The 15,676-nt window shown below is 41.1% G+C and overlaps 1 protein-coding gene across 5 annotated transcripts in view; it reads right to left on the minus strand.

Moving 5' to 3' along the window:
- The window catches only part of VPS39 (VPS39 subunit of HOPS complex), a 46,390-nt gene that overhangs the window by 24,014 nt on the left and 6,700 nt on the right, over positions 1-15,676 (minus strand). For 4 of the 5 annotated variants that reach the window (XM_081507796.1, XM_081507797.1, XM_081507795.1 and 1 more), the window contains exons 2-7: positions 14,279-14,344; positions 5,481-5,545; positions 5,147-5,189; positions 3,605-3,699; positions 2,553-2,651; positions 2,030-2,122 (exon numbers count right to left, since the gene is read on the minus strand). In XM_081507796.1, coding sequence (XP_081363922.1) covers positions 2,030-2,122; positions 2,553-2,651; positions 3,605-3,699; positions 5,147-5,189; positions 5,481-5,545; positions 14,279-14,344 — 461 coding nt within the window. Of the gene's footprint in view, positions 1-2,029; positions 2,123-2,552; positions 2,652-3,604; positions 3,700-5,146; positions 5,190-5,480; positions 5,546-6,034; positions 6,068-14,278; positions 14,345-15,676 lie in introns of all 5 variants that reach the window. The other variant, XM_081507798.1, reaches the window with a different exon arrangement.

Raw genomic sequence — 15,676 nt, forward strand, 5'->3', positions numbered from 1 at the left:
CTGTGTTTACATAAAAATCTGTGTGCAAATGTTTATAGTGGCTTTGTTTATAATGGTTAAAAAGTGTAAACAACTTTGTCCTTCCATACATGGAAGTCATAAGAATATACTGACCCATACACAACACAGATGGATGTCAACTGCATTATGCTAAGTGAAAGAAGCCAGGCTCAAAAGGCTACATACTGTATGACACTAATTATAAGACATTCTGGAAAAAGCAAACTGTAAGAGAACAGATCAGTGGTGACTAGAGGTGGGGGTGTGGGAGGAAGGCTGAGGTCAGAGGGAAAGCATGAGGGAATTTCTTGGGGTGATGGAACTGTTCTGAATCTTTATTTTTTTTGGCCTCAAGGTATGCAGGATCTTAGTCACTCCCTCGATCAGGGATTGAACCTGAACCCCTGCAGTGGAAGCGTGAAGTCCTAACCACTGGGCCACCAGGGAAGTCCCCAGTTCTGAACCTTGATTGTGGTGGTAGTTACACACCTCTAGGCATCTGCCAAAACTCAGAACCACATATCCAAAAGAATGTTACTGTGTGTAAATAAAGGAAGTAGTTTTGAATAAACTGGCCCTAAAGCAAGATTCCGCACTCTCAAAACACTCCACTCTCAAGAAGGTGACAGCTCACGTAAGGCAGTCAGAGGAATGAGAGCCCTCCTCCAACTTCTGGCTCCGCTCCCCCAGCCCTCACAGGCTCCTCTCAGGCACCTCTCTGCCTACTTGCTATATAGTGAGTGACAAAGCAGTAACTCACCTGGTGGGGGTGGTTTAGTCACTAAGTCATGTCTGACTCTTGCAACCCCTGACAGGCTCCTCTGTCCATGGGATTTCCTAGGCAAGAATACTGGAGTAGGTGGTCATTCCCTTCTCCAGGGGATCTTCCCAACCCAGGGATAGAATCCACGTCTCCTGCATTGCAGGCAGATTCTTTACCATCTGAGCCACCAGAGAAGCCCAGTAACTACCTAGGAGCTTGCAGTTCTGATGCTGATAAAATGAGGCCAGCCCAAGAACATAAATATGGAATGAATATATTCACTAGATAAACAATGAAGAGCGAACACAGCAGGAAGTAGGGAAGTAGGAGGTGGAGAGAAAGACTTCTAGGATTGATTGCCAAGTCTAGATTACGAGAGGGGTATGAAGCTGAAGATAAAGAATTTATATTATTCTATAAAATGAATGGTATACCAACTTTGTCTACATACATATGCACAATGGAGGGAAAAAAACCAATGCTGTGGATATTTACCACTTAGGTTAAGAGAAAAACCAGGTTACAAAACAATGTGTATAACATTATATTTTTTGTAAATAGGGCAGATGCCCATTACTAAAAGGTTAACAATGAGTGGCAGAATTATACATGACTTGCACTTCCTTTACCCTCCTTATCTATATTTTCTTATTTTCTATAATAAAAACAAAAGGCTTTCAAAATTTTTAAAAAATGAAAACAATTTTTACAACAAATATACTATAAGATTTGGGGAGGCAAGAAACTCAAAGTCTCAAAAATACTTAAGTTACTACTAAACTCAGGGCGTTTCCTGGTGGTCTAGTCGTTAGGATTCAGTGCTTTCACTGCCGTGGCTGGGGTTCAATCTCTGGTTGGGGAACTGAGATCCTGCAAACCAGGCAGCGCAGCCAAAATTTAAAAAAAAACTAAAATTAGTATATAATTCCTGACCACTGAAGCCTCAAGATAGCAGCCCATGATAATGCTACTGGACAGAGCCAAGCAGTCCTAATTATCTAGATACAGCATGTGGATAATTCATTATGTAGAGAACTGAGAGTTGACGCTGTCTGGCTTAAGATACACAGACATCTTCTTTGCAAAAGATGTTTAGAGCGTGAAAAAGAACCAAACATACAAACACAAACCCTGTCACGCCAAAACTCTACCTAACGCGGTTTCTCAACCTGCAGTTCAGGAGCATATAATCATCTCCCCCAGGTAAACTCACAGTCAACTTCCCCAAGGTAAACTGATGATATTTGCAAAAAAGGTAAACCTTACCCTTATTAGGTAGTAGTCTCTCTTGAAGCCCACACAGATAGAATTTTCACACCATGCCATGGACTTGGGCACATCTGGTACACTAAAGTCTCCCTGGAGAAAAAGAGCAAGTGTTCAACTGGAGAGATGTTAAAGGGGGAAAAAAAATAAGTGACCTTCCTGTTATTCTACTCCCATTCTGCAAAATCACCTTCACCCTCCTCTGAATATAATTCTATTAGCACAAGACCAGGAAAGCACCCATAATAAAATATGAAACCCATGAAATGGACAACGTGCATTTAAAAAAGGTGAAAACCCATTTTGATATAAATCAATCTGTAGAGATGTAGGGCTGTGCTTCCCTTGCCTCTGAAGACCAGAAGACTCTGACAAATGTGCATGAGTAACTCTTACGTATTCAGAGGGGAGCATTCATCTGGGGACAACACTGGGTTCCTGGGCTTCAAAGGAATTGAACAGCCAATCTTTCAAGCTGTGGGTCAACTTAGCCAGCAGCTCCCATCCAACCCGTGGACTTTACCTGCAATTCATGAAATTCTCTGTCTTTCCAGAAATAGAGCTGCAGCTTCTTTTTCACGGCCACACACATCCGCAACACCTCCTCCCCAGTCTCTGTGTGCTGGGAAGAGACATCCAGAGCAAATGAGGATGTGTACACTGATGACTCCAGAACTGGGTGATGACTGATTCAGAGATTTTCTACCTTGAAATGGCTACTCATCTGAACATTCCTGTCATACAAAGTCACGCTGCCAGAGGAGCTGAGCACAAAACATCCTTCTCTCTAAGATGGACTCACACCCAACGTGTTGAGGAGCGTGTCCTCCCCATGGACTGCTAGTCAGAGATACTGGCCCCAGCAAACCTCACAGACAGAAGTAGTTTAGAGAAGAAAATCTACACAACTGCTTCCTCCTTTTTTCCGTAAATGTTTCTTGCTCATGGCTGCCAATACCTGCAGGGGCAGGGATCAGCCTGTGTCAGTGACTGCAGGCCCGCTTTCAATCCTTTAAAGGAGTAGGGGGGATAGAATATGTCTAAGCATAAAACAAACAGTGCAGTGTCAACGTAGACCATAGTGCTAATAAGTGATCAAAGCTGAGTTAGAGGGGTGAGGCAGATTGTGAAGAAGCTAATGATGATGAGCTGGCAAAAATCAGGAGAAATGTCTTTGCTAAACAGCGGAAACTCCCTAATGACGAAGACCACAATGATACGTTTAAAACATGAGTCAATTAATGCCACAGAGCTATGTTCATGTACTATCACAGTCCTGATTCCTCACTAATGGTTTGTCCATGGCAAGAGTTTCCATTTTTGGCTAGCTGCCTCCTGAGATACAGAGGTCCGGTACTCTTATTAGTATACAACCAGGGAATGCAAATATTCTAGCTTCAGGCCACATACTAAGGGGGAGGTTTCTCTAATATGATCCAAAATCAAATAGTCTCTTTGGAGCCTCTGCTGAGTTTGGATATCAATATTACCTTCTTCCCATCTACTGGGAGGGATGGTGAGGAAAGGCTGTATTCATCAAAGCACAAAGTCAAATTTAATTTTCCTTGCACTTACCTGGAGGTCACATGTGAACAATGATGCTCCCTTTGCCTTGGAAACCGTAGTGATTTGTTGAAATGTCAACAGGTCATGGACGTAAATATTATTTTCTGTTTGGTAGGAGATAAAAACACCACTATAAATTATCAATTCTCTAGGATAGCCAACTTCAAGCCAAAAAAAAAAAAAAAAAACAAAACACTAAATGGCAAATGTTGGTTCAAGACATTATCTTCAGTTTCACTAGCATTACTTATTCTGGTCCATGAACCAGTAAAAAAAAAATAGGTAAGAGGTCACTTAGTCTTCTAAAGTTGGATATTTTGTTTCTTTCAATTTGGGCTAGCTTGAGTAAAAGAGCTCTTTCACTTCCAAACAGCACTCTTACACTTGGTCTTGCTCAAATCTGGAAACTCCTGATGTAATATTTGTACAAGAAATTACTTTTAAAACTACTCACGTTAGGAGGCTCCAATAAGAGAAAGCAAACACCCTATGGATTCTGTAAAAACACATGGTGAGAATTTTTTTTCCTAGCAAAACAAGCACAATAATTTCACTTGGGCCTTCTAGCTAGTTTTAGGTACTTTAAATGTTTCTCTCTTGACTAGAAACTAAGTTTAAAAGGATTCTACTATTTGGGCTCTGGGCTGAACAAACAGAACATGAGGCAAGTTTCTTCAGCTTGTCAAGAAAAGGCCTTACTGGCCACCTCCCATGAAACTGTGGCTTTTCAAACAAGGCCTTGAATAGTCTGGCCCTGATCTCTCTTCTAGCCACTCTCCACCATATACCTTAAGTTTGGCCACACCTCAGGGCCTTTGCTGAAGCTGTCTCCTCTGCCTTTAATGTTCTGCCGACCTCTGTCTTCCTGCTGAAATTCTAATCACCCACTAGACACTGCTGTCCATCCTGCTATTAAGACCCTGCACTTTTTATAAATTTTCATTGGAACTTGTGTGCCTGCATGCTCAGTTGCTTAGTCGTGTCCAACTCTTTGCAACCCTATGGATTGTAGCATGCCAGACTCCTCTGTCCATGGGATTCTCCAGGCATGAATACTGGAGTTGGTTGCCATGCCCTCCTCCATGGGATCTTCCCAACCCAGGGATCAAACCAGGGGCTCCTGCACTGCAGGCAGATTCCTTCTGCTAAGCCACTGGGGAAGCTCCATTGTAACTTATCACACTGTAATATGAGTACTTTCTGTCATTTTGGTCTTCAGAATCAGAACCTAAGTTTTAAAGATGGAAACCATGTCTCATTCAACTTGGTATCTCCAATGTCTAGAGTAAGGCACAATATATATTGAATGAGTGAAATGATACTTCTTGGAGAACAGAGCTCAAGATATGGGGGATGTACCTTTATTACCTGTGTACCTCACTGTATCTGGTGAGGAATGTGTCAGTTTCATTGTTAAATAACAAGTATCTGGTGAGGAATGTGTCAGTTTCATTGTTAAATAACAACTATCAAATTAACCATGAAAAGGTTAATCAGATCACAGTTTCTATTTCTTGATACATGAAATACAAATGCAACCCATTTTCTTACCTAACAAGCTGACCAGAATCTTAAACTGGGAGACCACATGGATCTGGAAAAGAGCAAATTGTTAGATTCAGTTAAACATTTCTGACAAGGTTCAGCAAATGTTCATTCTAACTAAAACTAAAAAGGGACTAAAAAGCCAACATCAATGGCAAGGATCTGATTTATATGCAGTCACAACTTCTGCTCATGAAAATGGATTTCAGGTATGTGATGGATGGACAGATATCCCTGCAGAAATAGGAAGACAGACAGCAGAAGATTCAAAGACAAATAAATAATTTTACCAAAGTTCTAGCTTTGATCAAGTCTCTTAGATGTCAATATCATGGCTTACCTGCTGAATCTTTTTGGAGAAGTTCTTATTGGATTTCTCTAATGTCACTTCAAACCTGTTGCAACCTATGGAAAAGAAACAAACACATTTCCAAACACAGGAACACCTATAAAAAGAACCATGACAAAAAAATGCTGCTCCATACTGCTCTCCTACATGAATCTTAAAAAAAAAAAAATTCCTGAAAGAACAGAAGTTGGAGATCTAAAAGAAACAGTTGTCTTTACTGAGGATAGTAAGTTGCTTTCAGCTCCAATTTTAGAACAAAGGGTTTCATGCACCTCTTCTTGGCATTAGCAGAAAGGACCACACCACAGTTCACCGAAGCTGCGAGGTACTTATGAGGATTTTATCCCACATAATAGTACCTTGGCAAAGTATTTCATCAAAAGAGTGTAAAAAGTAACAGTCAAATATGGGAGCCCAAGCAATGAATCCCAGCCCAAAGTGTTCTTAGATCTAACCAACTCCCAGCAGCTACCATATGTCCTGCATCACAGGACAGAGCAAACACCATCCCCGGAGCTAAAGCAATTTAATGCATCTACACTTACTGCCACTCTTGGGTGATGCTACACCTGCTGACACTGTTGCAAAAAAAAGGGGAAGAAAGTTATAGGCCTTAAAAACACGTGAAGCCCATCTTGCTGGGGTGACCAAAATATTTAGCATCAAAAACCACCCAAGGGTCAAAAAAGAATAACTATCACAGCAATAATAGCAGCTATGATTAACTAAGCAACAACTAAGTGTCAGGCTCTGGATTTTTAAATTTATGTGTATTCTCTGTGACCTCACGACCACCCCAAGAAGGAGGTATCATTATTCTAACTTCATCTCTGAGAGACCTGACAGGTCAAGCAGTTAAGAGAGCAGCCAGTGAGAGAGAGCCCAGAGGCAAACTCAGGGCTGACTTTACGTGGCGCCTAGGTAAAGCCTGCACCCTGCCACCTGCCTCCCAGCTAGAGGAGAGACTATGTACATTGCTGACCATGCAAGTCAAGTCGGTGGAGATTCTCTGAGCAGCCACAAAGGCCTATGCCACCAAAGTTGGTCTTACTTCCTCCACATGTCCCTAAGAAGAGGAGATGAAGACGGGGCCCTGAAGTTGTGGGCGATTCAGAAACCTACTCTGTATTATGTCATTACATTTCACAAGGGAAAAAAAAAATCAGCCATTACTGCTTGATAAAGAGTTCTGTATTTGAAAAGCACATTATTACCTCTAACAATTCTCTTTCTAGGCAGAATTATCTAGGACAGAGATTCTCACACTTTTTGATCTCAGGACCCATTTATCTTAAAGATTACTGAGGATCAAACATCTACATGGATTACAGCCATCAATGTTTACCATATCAGAAATTAAAACTGAGAAATTTTAAAAACATGTATTTTGGTGGGGAGGGGTGCTATCCTGCATCTTTGCAGCTGCACAGGTTTTTCTCTAGTTGCGGAGAGTAGGGGCTATTCTCTAGTTGTGGTGTGCTGGCTTCTCACTGTGGTGGCTTCTCTTCTTGCTGAGCACGGGCTCTAGGTAGGTGGGCTTCAGTAGTCGCGATTTCCAGGCTCTAGAGCACAGGCCCAATAGTTGTGTTGCAAGGGCTTAGTTGCTCCCCAGCATGTGGGATATTCCCAGATCAGGGATTGAATCTGTGTCTCCTGCACTGGCAGGCGGATTCTTTACCACTGAAACACCAAGGGAAGCCCCTTAAAAACATGCATTAACTGACTTATAACAGTAATAGTGAAGTCTCTCAGTCGTGTCCAACTCTTTGCGACCCCATGGACAGTAGCCTACCAGGCTCCTCCGTCCATGGGATTTTCTAGGCAAGAATACTGGAGTGGGATGTCATTTCCTTCTACAGGAGATCTTCACGACCCAGGGATTGAACCCGGGTCTTATTACTATATCAGTAATAAGCTCATTACATATTAGCATAAATAATGTATTTTTATGAATAATAACTTTTTCCAAATTTAAAAGAAAAGCATTGTTTTACACTTTTGTAAATCTCTTTAAGGTCTAGCAGGAGACCCTGGTTCGATTCCTGGGTCGGGAAGATCTGCTGGAGAAGGGATAGGCTACCCACTCCACTATTCTTGGGCTTCCTTGGTGGCTCAGCTGGTAAAGAATCCGCCTGCAATGTGGGAGACCTGGGTTCGATCCCTGGGTTGGGAAGATCCCCTGGAGAAGGGAAAGGCTACCCACTCCAGTATTCTGGCCTTGAAAATTCCATGGACTGTATAGTCCATGGAGTTGCAAAGAGTTGGACACAACTGAGTGACTGTCACTTCACTAACAGAAGATAGCTGGCTCTCACATTTGTTTCTGCATTTACTGTTTTGATACACTGTATGGTTGAGGTATATGACAAACATCTGTCCTCATGTGGACATGCAGTTGAAAAAAGGGAGGAATAGGTTTTTAATAGCTTTTTCAGATAACTGTGGATCTTTGATGCTAGACCAAAACTTGACAAATGGAGTTTCTTGCAATCTGGAATCTGAAACCTATTAATGAACTTTTCTGTTAAAGTCCATTGGTGTATCTTACATTTTGAATGGCTCTTTTATTCATGCTTTGTTTAGAAAATATTGGTTCACGTAGTTATGCAGATTTTCCAAATGTTGACACATTTTGTTATAGGATTAAGAAAAAAAAAATCATGCTCATTATCACCCCAGTCTCATCAGAGAAAACTTTCAGTACTGAGAAGCTGTCAAGTTCATGGGGTTGGATATAATTTTTCCACAATTCTGATTTTCTCTTGAAAGCGCTAACTTTATCATCAGTAACACTACTGCCAGTTGTTTTCTTTGAAGTGAAAGACTCTGTTCATTTTTGAGAAAACACACCCAAATGCTCTGAAAAACCACAATCTATCTGTTAGTCATTCTCTCAAGCAGAATGATGCTCCATTAAATAAATGGTCAGCTCAGCTCACTACTCCCAACAATCACATGAGAGCTTTTCCCTGAGATAGTCACTGGGCTGCATACCTTGCACACGGCAAAAGTGCTTTACGTGTTCTTCCCATTATACCACAGAGATTATTGAAGAGGTGTTCTCAAGGGTCAAGATAAAATAAAACTAATACTTTTTACTGCCCCATAAAGAACATGTATGCTTAGTTGCTCAGTCATGTTTGACTCTTTGCAATCCCATGGACTGCAGCCCGCCAGGCTCCTCTGTCCATGGTGATTCTCTAGGCAAGAATACTGGAGTGGGTTTCCATGCCCTCCTCGGTACTGGAGTGGGTTGCCATGCCCTCCTCCAGGGGATCTTTCCAACCCAGGGATCAAACCCAGGTCCCCCACATTGCAGGCAGATTCTTAACCGTCTGAGTCACCAGGGGTGAAACTGGCGAAAGAAAAAAACACTGTGAGCATACACTGGGAAAAAATACAACTGCTAGGGCAGTGCGGTACCAAAGTTTGTTGACACACTGTCATGAACTTGTTTTAAGGGGCAGCAGTTTTAGCTGCCACTACTTTTAGACCATTAGTGCAAATGTCGATAAAAGTCAATGAAAAAATGATAATGTTTTAGTGTTACGGTGTGAACTTAAGTTTTCACATTGTGGATCCTCTGAAAGGATTGTGGGAAGCCTCCTGGGGTCTAGAAACTGTCAACTGAAAAAAAATGCATAATCTAAAAGTTGAGAATTATGTTTTATTCTGTAGACTTGCTGAGGACCTCAGGAAGAGCCAGGATATATAGGAGTTCAGACCAAAAACAAAACAAAACCAGGTGGTCAAACATCAAAAGATAACTGTTACTTAAGAAAACCAGACTTCTCAAGTTTAGTGCTTTTCTATGTATGGGAAGATGCAAGAGTCTGGACTCACTGAAATCATTCCTCTGATATGCACCTTAACCATTTAGGGCCAGTATACTGTTTTCCAGGCTTCCCAAGTAGTGCTAGTGGAAAAGAACTCACCTGCCAATGCAGGAGACATAAGAGACACGGGTTCAATCCCTGGGTTGGGAAGATACCCTGGAGGAGGGCATGGAAACCCACTCCAGTATTCTTGCCTGGAGAATCCCATGGACAGAGGAGCCTGGAGGGCTGCAGTCCATGGGGTTGCAAAGAGTCAGAAACAACACGACCGAAGCAGTTGAACACGCAAACACATATACTGTTTTTCTCCCTTCTGAATCCCCTGAGGGTGCACAGTTTGCGGCTGCAGTGGCTGATGGCTTGAGGGTCACACATCCTTTGTTCACTGATATGGCAGGTAACATTTTTCCTCCACAAGACCAAACTTTGCAAACCACTGCTCTAGGGTGAAGTATCACTGAAGTAAACATAAAATTGTTAAGACCTTAGATGAGAAGTAATCTAAAGCCTCTGTTTAAGATACCAGTAGACTGAAGTTTCTGAGTAGACTGAAGCCGAGAGATGTTTGTGAACTCACAGGTGGGAGATGGCTCAGATCAGACTGGAGTCCAGGTCCCGCTCATCCCAGTCTTTCCAGGAAATCTTATTACCCACTCTGTCCCTTTCCTCAGAAAGACAGTCTAGTCGAAAACTTATCAAGGTTTTGATAGGGAGAGAATAAGGAGACAAACTAGGTAATTCAATAGTTAATCCCAGTAAGGGATTGTCAGTAAAGAAAAAAGTATGGGAGACCCCCGTGTAAATTAATGACCATGCAAGAAAGCAGGTTTGCTTAAGCATGTGTGTGTTAAGCCGCCTCAGTCATGTCCAACTCTTTGCAACCCCATGACTGTAGCCTGCCAGGTTCCTCTGTCCAAGGGATTTTCCAGGCAAGAATACTGGAATGGGTTGCAATGTCCTCCTCCAAGGGATCTTCCTGACCCAGGCATAGAACCCAGGTCTCTTATGTCTCCTGCATCTGCAGGCGGTTTTTTACCACTAGCACCACCTGGGAACCACAAAATCACCCAAGAGAAGCATGAGACATGCCCCCAAACAATAAAACATGGTGAATGAGACACACATCCTGCCCAGTGAGCTCCATGAATTAATGATTCCTAGGTCACACTCCTCTGCACACACTAAAAACAAAAATATGAGGAAAAAGTGACATTATATTGAAACCTCAGATAATTTGCCATTTTTAGCATATGTTATTGCATATTTGTTCACTTCTATTGTGCCATGATAGTCCCAGTTTGACCATGTAGGACAAGGAAACTCCCCCACCTGGCATGGAGGAAGAACTGATGACGGAAGTGTGACATCTGCTCAAGAATGAGGAAGAAGGCGTTTGTTTTTTTTTTCCCTCTCCCCACTTTTCCTTTGATTATAAAACTGTAGCCCACTAAGTTCTCGAGGTGTAGCACCCTCTTGCCCACTCGCCTGTAAGTCTCACAGGCGTCCTATTCTAATAAATCACTTCCTATCTATCACTGTGCTTCTCGCTGAATTCTTTCTGTGCTGAGACATCAAGGACAGGAATTCCCCAAAAATGCCACCTAGTGGTTTCAGTTTGGAATATCTCAAATGTAGAAACTCAGTTCCATGGCTGATTCATAGAGGCCCAGGTCTATTTCTGGCTGATAAACAGAAGTGGCTTAGAACTGAACTGTTCTCTAAGGGTATAGGGAGAAGTGAGGCTTCTAATTAAGAGTTTGATTTCCTAACTGTCTAAGGTAAGTTAATATTGCTATCCCAGTGACTTGTGGGGAAACTGAGGAAAAGCAAGTAACCTGTCAAGGGTTACATGATGAATTGGGGAAGGAACAATCACCACCAGGGTTCCAAGTCAGATTAACATTAACATTATCAGTTTGAGCCTATACTATGTTGAAAAGTTTACTTTTAGAGTCCAGTTTTCAAATCCTCATCACTTCTACAGAAATGATATATTAAACAAGTTATTTTATCAGAATATTCAGTATTTGATGGTACAAAGAAGTGATTATCTTTTGGGATAAGAATATTAGATTCTCTTATCTTTCTGCCTTGTACATCATCTGAGCCCACAATCAAGGGTCAAAACAGGGTTGCTTCATGTTGAATAAAATCAAAGGCAGGTTTAATTTTTAAATTATAGACTGGGTTGATATCACAGAATATAAATATTCTGGCTTTGAAAAATTTAAAGCAAGGGCCAAACAAAGTACTGTCTGTGGGTCAAACCCAGTCCTCCACATGTTTCTATAAATAAAGCTTTGCTGGCACAGAGCCACATCCATGCTCTTTTGCTACAGTAGCAGAATAATCACGACAGATCTTATGAACTGAAAAGCCCCAAATATTTACTATTTCCATAAGTAGATAAGATAGGGGCTCCCCAGAGAAAGACAATCAGTCATGGTTTTCTTGACATAAAAGAAGCCATTTTTCTTCCCCTAAGCCATTCTGTAATCTAAACCTGACCACAGTGCTTGTCCCTGCCAGGTCTCAGTAATAATGACCTTAAGGGAACAAAAGAACAAACCTTTATCAGGCAAGAGAAGTAACCACAGCAAAGATAACAAATCAGGTATCAAGACTCCCAGTTCTGTTTCAATGGTAAAGATTAACCTACTTTCTTGAGATTTTGCAGAATTTAACACCTGCCCCCCACCCAAGGGATAATGATGTTGATCTTTTCAGATCCTCTTGACTTCACTCAACTAAAGCTTCAACTCTCAACTACCCAAGTCTCTTAATTTAAAAACTTTCCCAATTTTGCTGCTTGGGGACATGCTGCTTTGGGAAAAATCTCCAGTGTTCTCCTTAGCTGCAACAAGTAATAACTCCTTCCTTCTTCCACTCTCTTTCTTGCTTGTGTCTTTTTGCTCAACACTCACCAAGAGGCGAACCCAGTTTTGGAGTAACATTTAATCCTTTTTTGGGAACAAGTTGGCAGACTATTGATTTAAAGTTAAAAAACTTAGAAATGAAATATAATAAGTCTCCTACATACAAACGTTCAAATTGTGAACTTTCAAAGATGCAAACATGCGTTCCATCAACGCCAGGTGTGAGTGAAATTGCAGCCTGTGCCCTCCAATTGTGTCAGTTGGGTACCCAGGCTAACTCTGTTGGTCTTACAAACAGGACTTATGAACATGCTCTCGGAATAGAACTCGTTCGCGTGTAGGGGACTTACTGTAAAGCCTATTTTGATCTTCTGGTTTCCTTTCCTACCCCAGCACCAAACTTGACCAGGTACCATCCTCCTTCCCTATTACACCAGTGAAGGGAAGAAGAATATACCACCCTCAAATATGCTTCTCTGACACAAAGATAATTTTGAGCTTAAGGTAACTCAGGAGCAGCAGATACAAGAAAAGCTCTCTACCCTCCCCCATCTGCCAAAGAGCAAGACATAAATTTACAAAGGTACCTTCTCTCCCCTCTCTACCAAGGACAACATTTAATTAATTTAGAGACAACTCTAGACCCTTATCAGCCCAGAGACTACACCAGAGCAATCGACACAACAAATTTATCTCTAGCTAGTTTCCCCATATATTTGCCTTCCCATAATTTGCTACTCTAGAAACTCAAAGTCCTCTTCCTTTGTCTTGGTGCTTCTCTGATTTACAGCTCCTCAACCAGTCAACCTAAGACGGGTAAGAGTAAAAAAGAATTCTTTCCTCCCTTACACCCTTAAGATGCTCGTTTTTCCCAATGTTACCCTTGTTACAAGCTCCAAAGAGCAGGCTCTATTTCCACTCTTACAGCAAGCTATTTACTATGGAAAGTTATATACCAGGTTGAAAGCTATGAAATTCTGTTTTTTCTAATATAGCCAAATAATGACAATTTTATATGATTCAACCTACTCTGGCATTAACAGCTTATTCCTATATTATGTATCTCCAGGGTATAATATACAAACACATCAATTTTCTACAAAGAGAACACAGAAATAAAATTACAAAAAGGGGGTGAGGTACTTTTTCCCCATTAGAGGGCACAGAATAAACTTCAAATACTTTTAGAGGCTTCTCTGATAGCTCAGTTGGTAAAAGAATCCACCTGCAATGCAAGAGACCCTGGTTCAATTCCTGGGTCGGGAAGATCCCCTGGAGAAGGGATAGGCTACCCACTCCAGTATTCTTGGGCTTCCCTTGTGGTTCAACTGGTAAAGAATCTGCCTGCAATGCGGGAGACCTGGGCTTGATCCCTGGGTTGGGAAGATCCCCTGGAGAAGGGAAAGGCTACCCACTCCAGTATTCTGGCCTGGAGAATTCTGTGGACTGTATAGTCCACGGGGTCACAAAGAGTTGGACACGACTGAGCGACTTTCACTTTCTACATTTTTACTGACAGAAATATTCGATTGAAGTTTTAGTTTTCCAAGTCCTTACATCTGACCCCAACAATTTTGTTGAGATACTTGATAGAAGAGGACACTGACACTGGAAAGGACCTGCTCAGAGTCACATGGTGGAGAAGTAAAGCCTGACTCAAACCCACGTCCTCTCTGCCCTAGCCCACCCAGCAGAAGTTTAACACAATCTTTAAAATCAGCAGCTCCTAACTTTTCTGCCCCTTCTATCACACCATTTACATAAGAATTTTATTCCTGTAATATTTCTTGTTTCTGGCCTGAGTCTCCAAGAAGTGAGAAGGGAAAACACATCCAGCCTCACCTCCCAGAAGGTGATATGGGAACATAGTCTGAAAATAAGAGAAAACCCTTGAGAGTCTCACAGGTTTCTCCTCACTCCCCCCTCGTCCACTGTGCTACCACCAACCCCCACTCACCTTTTTAATGGTCCAGTAATCACTGATTTCACAGCTGTATACCAGTTGACTACCAATTTTTTTTTTTTTAACTTGAATAGTAAGCCACTTCTTACTTGGTTCTGAAAAGTTGTCACTTACCAGCATCTTTCCGAATCCTATAGAGAAGAAGATGACCTTGTTTTGTTCCAACAAGCAGCCATTCCTCTGAAAAAGAAAAGGACCATCAGCTTTAGTAAGACTCTGTTTCTTAGCTGGGGCTTATAATCAGAAGTCAAAGGGTTGAGAAACTGAGTTGGCTTTGATAATATGTGTTTTTGCAAAACTAAGAAATGTTGATATTCAAGAAATGTTTGAGAATCAAAGAACTGAAAACAATATTTACTGAACTGGGTGAGACATATCAGAGAATAAAAAATGCCCCCAGCTTCATTGTTTCAAAATGAAACTGACCAAAAATATGATAGAAGTTTATAAAATCATAAAATGGGTAGCATAAACATAAAACTAGGTATGTTTCCATGTGCCATAGCACATGAAGCTTACAGGACTAACTATCTCAAAAGATGGTCTAACAGATAGTATCAAGTGTTGCCAAAGATGTGAGGAAACTACAATGCTCATACATTGTTGGCAGGAAAATAAAATTGCAGCCCTATGAAAAACAATCTCACAGTTTCATAAAAGACTAAACGCAGAGTTACCGTATGACCCAGCAATTCCAAAACCCATGGGTATACACATAATATAAATGAAAACATATGTTCCCACAAAAAATTGTACATAAATATTCATAACAGTGTTATTCACAATAGCCAAAAGGTGGAAACAACCTAAGTATCCACCAACGGATGGGTGGATAAACAAAATTTGGCATATCCATTCAATGGAATATTTCAATCATTAAAAGAAATGAAGTGGTGACATATGCTACAATGAGGATGGATCTGACAGTATTACGCTAAATGAAAGAAGCTAGACAAAAAAGGCTACATATTGCATGATTCTATTATATTACATGAAATGTCCAGGATAGGCAAATCTAGAGACAGTAAGATTAGTGGTTGCCTAGAGCTGGTGGGCTTAAGGAAAATGGGGCTAGTGAGCTTGGGGAAAAAGAAATGGGATTTCTTTTCAGGGTTACAAAAATGTTCTGAAACTGACTGTGGTGATATTTGCACAACTCTGTGAATGTACTGACAACCACCAAATTGTACACTTTAAATGGGTGAGTTGTATGGTATATGAATTGTATCTCAATAAAGCTCTTACTTAAAAAAAAAAAAAAGAAAAGATGGTCTTGGTTATTGGTTCTTAAATTTTGATGTGCATCAGAATTATTTGAGGATGTATTAAAATAGATTAGTAGGCCTTGCCCTCGGTTTCTGATTCAGCAGGTCTGGAAGTGGGCCTGGGAATCTGCATTTCTAATAATTCCCCAGGCAACGCTTATGCTTTTTGTCTAGAGATAGCATTTTGGGAGACAAGTCAAATAGTTCTGAAATGACTTAAATAATTACCCTGATAGATTTATGTTAA

The sequence above is a fragment of the Giraffa tippelskirchi genome, chromosome 7 (assembly GCF_054371585.1).
Source record: "Giraffa tippelskirchi isolate mGirTip1 chromosome 7, T2T-mGirTip1v1.2.pri, whole genome shotgun sequence".
In the NCBI taxonomy this organism is placed as follows: Eukaryota; Metazoa; Chordata; class Mammalia; order Artiodactyla; family Giraffidae; genus Giraffa; species Giraffa tippelskirchi.